The 5455-nt window shown below is 40.0% G+C and overlaps 1 protein-coding gene across 1 annotated transcript; it reads right to left on the bottom strand.

Moving 5' to 3' along the window:
- Positions 1-3398: 3398 nt before the first annotated feature.
- LOC109561943 (olfactory receptor 2B11) lies at positions 3399-4948 on the bottom strand (the record flags this gene model as incomplete). The annotated part of the gene is given in 2 exon segments (XM_019964796.2): positions 3399-3415; positions 4021-4948. Coding segments are annotated over 2 exon segments (945 nt in total), but the record flags the coding sequence as incomplete, so codon positions are not given.
- Positions 4949-5455: the final 507 nt, after the last annotated feature.

The following is a 5455-nucleotide window of genomic DNA, read 5'->3' on the forward strand; positions in this document are numbered from 1 at the left end:
ACTGTGCAGCAGAAACTAACACGACATTGTAAATCAACTATAATCCAATAAAAATAAACAAAAATAAAAAAGAAATAAGTGCCATGGAAACCCTAGAGTTAATATCATTCTTTTTTTCTATACAAATCTCAATAATTAATGATTCTGCCACAAGGTGATATGGCTAACAACTACCTGAATATTTTGCAAACCCCATATTTAGTGTGTGAAAAACCTTTATCGATCAAAGGCTGACCCTCTATAGGTGGCAGTGAAATTTTAGAATATATATTGCCAAGCTTTCTTGAGGAAGATTTTGATATTCTGCTGACTTTCATGTTCACTTCAAGAGGGTGTCTACTCAGGGTAGACACCTTGAGACACCAAGTTAGGCATTGAGTCATTTTGAGTAAAGTATCCAAGATGTGACCATTGAAGACCATGGCTTTGCTCTTAATTGGCAACATATAACTACTTCCAAGAACCTCTCAAAGAGTCTCTCTATATTCACAGTACAAACCAATATATTTCCAAATCTTTCTTGGGAAAAATGATATTTTTGAAAGAGTACATGAAGAACACACACATTCTATTATTTCCTTTTCATAAGTTTTTCTCATTTTTCTACAAAGTAGTTACAAAGGCAGAGGAAAGTGAATTTCAAGAAGTTTACTGTAAAACAAAGCAGAGCACCAAGAGCATATAAAATATTTGGAGTCTTGTGTTTCATTATAAAAATTTACCTATATTTTTATATCTATCATGTCAGTTGATTGTAATATAAACATGTTTTAATTTATTTATTAGTTGAGTTATTTAAATATTTTCCCCTAAAATGTTGCATAACATTGATGCTTCTGGAAAATTCACCATGTTTACCTGTGGCTTTATATAACTAATATTGAATAGTCCAGGGGTTCCTAGTATTCTAGTTATCTATGGCTGCCTGCCACTGCCCTCTGCTGTCCCACCCAGAGTGAAATTTAGTGGCTTAGAGTAACAACTGCTGCTGCTGCTAAGTTGCTTCAGTCGTGCCCAACTCTGTGCAACCCCATAGATGGCAGCCCACCAGGCTCCACCATCCCTGGGATTCTCCAGGCAAGAGTACTGGAGTGGGTTGCCATTGCCTTCTCCAACTATTATTACTAGAGTGACAACTATTTTATTGCTAAGTCACTTCTGTTGTGTCCAATTCTTTGCAATCCTATGGACTGTAGCCCCCCAGGCTTCTCTGTCTCACCATTTTGTGGGTTAGGAATTTGAGCAGAGCTCAGCTGGGAGGGAGACTCATCTGCTCCATGTTATGTCTACCAAGGTCACTAGAAGGTCTTCAACTAGTGGGGAGGTCTAGGATGGTTCCACTCAGGTATGGCACAGCTGGCTGGAAGCCTCGTTCGTTTTGTATAGTAGAATTTACCTGCAGTTTCCCTAACAAGGATGTCTTAGGATAGCTGGACTTCTTACCTAGGGATTTTAGGGACCCAGAAGGAATATTATTATCTGGAAGCTGCCAGGTTTTTCTTACAACCATATCTTTATTTATTTATTTTTAAAAAATCTTTATTTTGTATTGTGTATAGTCAGTTAACAATGTTGCCATAGTTTCAGGCCTGAACAAGAAAGGGACTCAGCCAAACATATACATGTATCCATTCTGCCCCAAACTCGCCTCCCATCCAGGCTGTCACATAACACTGAACAGAGTTCCCTGTGCTATACATTATGTCTTTATTGGTTATCCATTTTAAATATAGCAGTGTGTACGTGTCCATCCCAAATTCCCTAATTATCCTTCCTCCCTACCTTTCCCCCAGCAACCATAAGTTCATTCAAATGGTCAATCAAGTCACTAAGGTCAGTCCTCACTTAAAAAGAAAATTAGTCTCCACTTCTCATTGCAAGATAGAAAAGACCTTGAGATCATCTTTAATCTAGCATGTCTTTTGAGAAACTTAATACTCTCCATGTGTTCTAGAATTAGGTCAGTTCATTTCATAGCTATATGTGTGGATTGACTTTCTTCCAGGTCACACTGCTTTGTTGAATTGGATCTGTGTCATCAGGAAAAACGAGAGGAGTAAGCTCTCATGCATCATTATGTATGTTTGCTACTACCCAGTGGCTGCTATATGGTCGCCCAGGGGGGAAAAGTCCTTCGTCGTCTTGGTACCAGGAATAGTCATGATTTTTTCACTTTTTCACTCCTCTTAAATCAAATGCTTTAGCTTTCTGATTCATATTCCTTTTTTTTTGTCCTTACTGTAGAAGGACTTCTTCAATTTTGCTTTTTCTTAATTTTTATACATTATTTATATTACTATTATTATACACTATTTCTTATGCTTGCATATGTGGCATATGCATGGCAGGGGGATAAAAATGAATGAATTAAATTTAAAGAAATCTAGAACAGGAAAAAACAAAATACAAATATAAGGTTCTAATATTATCATCTGTTTTACTACTAAGAGAAGTGGCCCACACGGTTCTGGTTTAGTTCTGGTCTCAGTTCTTTCATTTACTGGAAGGACCTTGGCCAAGCTATTGCAACCTCTCTAATAATTAATTTATTTTATGACAATGAAGAATCATAACAGTGATTATACTATAAAGTTATCTGCAGATTAAACAAGATGGTCTGTGTAAACGCACTTAATGTAGTACTTACATTTTGGAAGTCTGCTACAAATACTAGCTATTGCAATAAACTTGAACTTGTTATTTAAAGTTTTTATTGTCATTAATTAGGATTGTATTTATATCCTGTGTTCTCAATTAGAATGCATTCCCTTTTTTGGAAAAGAGATTATGCCATTTTTTTGTTTTTGTTTTTGTACTCATAGAACCAATATAGAGTTTTATATACTCACAATACATATGCTTGTACTAGTTCTCAGTAAATGGTGGAAAAAACTTTCTATAGAAAAAAACTTTAACTTGAAAAAAGCACCACCTAAGACAGGAATAAGAAAGTAATCTACTTCAGTTTTGGAATTTTTTCAAAAGCACATATAATTTATGAAGATTTAAATATATGAAGAAGAGCATAAATTTCTTATAAGTAGTATAAGATTGCTTAGTTTCACCTTATTTATGCTTAAAAGTAATGCGAAAAGGAAGAAAGTTTAGAAAGAGACAAATGGGAGAAGCAGAAGAAAAACAGGAACATGAAAAGGGGAAAAGATCAGGAAATTAGAAGCTAAATAATTTGACACTTACTGGACATCAATTCAGTTCAGTTCAGTTTAGTCGCTCAGTTGTGTCCGACTCTTTGTGACCCCATGGACGAAGCATGTCAGGCCTCCCTGTCCATCACCACCTCTTGGAGTTTATTCAAATTAATGTCCGCTGAGTCAGTGATGCCATCCAACCATCTCATCATCTGTCGCCCCCTTCTCCTCTTGCATTCAATCTTTTCCAGCATCAGGGTCTTTTCAAATGAGTCAGTTCTTCGCATCAGATGGCCAAAATATAGGAATTTTAGATTCAACATCAGCCCTTCCAGTGAATATTCAGGACTGATTTCCTTTAGGATGGACTGGTTGGATCTCCTTGCAGACCCTGGGACTCTCAAGTCTTCTCCAACACCACAGTTCAAAAGCATCAATTCTTCAGCACTCAGCTTTCTTTATAGTCCAACTCTCACATCCATACATGACTACTGGAAAAACAATAGCCTTGACTAGACAGACCTTGGCAAAGTAATGTCTTTGCTTTTTAATATGCTGTCTTAGTTGGTCATAGCTTTTATTCCAAGGAGCAAGCATCTTTTCATCAATTCTGTTTAAACGGTTCCTAATTATGGCCTCTTAGAATTAAAGATCCCTGGGAAAGGTGGGACTTTAGATACTGTGAGAACACAGGAAGTGAGATACTTTGGGTAGCGAATTTTGGGCTCTCTCAAAAACAAGTACACTGTTTCATTATTGACTCCTTAATGAAAAGTACTCTAAGCACACAATACACCTGCCTAGTTTTCTCTAACTAATGGAAACTACCACATCTGAGGTCTGTACCTTATGCAGAACCTCCAGATCCTTGCCAGAAGTCTTCTCAAAGCACCCTTCACATCCTTGTTCCTTAGGGTATAGATGAAGGGATTGAGGGTGGGGGTGATAATGGAATAGAAGAGGGAGATAAATTTGCCCTGCTCTTGGGAGTAGCTGGAAGGAGGTTGCAGGTACATGTAGATGGCAGGTAGGTAGAAGAGGGAGACCACCACCAGGTGGGAAGAACAGGTCCCAAAGGCTTTGTGCCGACCCTTGGAGGACTGAATTCTGAACACTGCACGGACAATGAAGCCATAGGAGAGAAGGATGAGAGCCAGGGGGACCAGCACAAAGAAGGCCACCAGCACCGCCAGTGTGGTGTCATTCACAGCTGTGTCAGTACATGATAGCTTGATCATGGCTGGCACTTCACAGAAGAAGTTATTTAGCACCTGTCACCCACAGAAAGGCAACTGCACTGTCAGGACCACTTGGACGAGGGAGTTGCCAAAGCCACTGAGCCAGGCCACAGCCACTAGCTGCTGGCATAAAGGGCGGTGCATGATAATGGTATATTGGAGGGGCTCGCAAATGGCCACGTAGCGGTCCAGGGCCATGGCTGCCAAAATGATGCACTCAGTGCATCCCAACCAGTGGAAAATTGCATACTGTACTGTGCATCCACTGTAGCTGATGGTCTTGCTGGAGCTGCCCATGTTGACCAGCATCTGAGGAACAGTGGTGGTGGTATAGCAGAGGTCCAGGAAGGAGAGGTGGCTAAGGAAGATGTACATGGGGCTGTGGAGCTGGGGATCCAGGCGGGACACCAAGATGATGGAAATGTTCCCCAACATGGCCAGCACATAGGACACTAGGAGGACCACAAAGAGAGGGAGTTCCAGCCATGGCCTGTCAGAAACACCCAGAAGGATGAAGTCCTTAGGGGGATCCCCCCAAATGCTTTGGTTGTCACTTCTCATGCTGAGGCATTTTCCAGCACCTGGGATGAATTGAGAAAGTTGGCATAAAATAAATAAATAAATAAATGAAAAATGTCTTTCTCATTCCTGTGCTTGCTCTTGCTTTCACAAGTTCCACCTATCTGATTTTCCTTACCTCTTTGAAAGTGAAAATGAAAGTCACTCAGTCGTATCCAACTCTTCGGGACCCATGAAATGTAGTCCATGAAAATTTCCAGGCAAGAATATTTGAGTGGGTAGTCATTCCCTTCTCCAGGGGATCTTCTCAACCCAGGGATCAAACTCAGGTCTCCCGAATTGCAGGCAGATTCTTTACCAGCTGAGCTATCAGGGAAACCCAAGAACACTGGAATAAGTAGTCTATTCCTTCTCCAGCGGATCTTCTTGACCCAGGAATCAAACTGGGGTCACCTGCATTGCAGGAGGATTCTTTACAAGCTGAGCAACCAGGGAAGCCTTATCTCTGTAGGGACACTGAAATATTGGGGAAATCAGAACCATGAATTA

This window comes from Bos indicus, chromosome 7 (genome assembly GCF_029378745.1).
Source record: "Bos indicus isolate NIAB-ARS_2022 breed Sahiwal x Tharparkar chromosome 7, NIAB-ARS_B.indTharparkar_mat_pri_1.0, whole genome shotgun sequence".
Lineage (NCBI taxonomy): Eukaryota > Metazoa > Chordata > Mammalia > Artiodactyla > Bovidae > Bos > Bos indicus.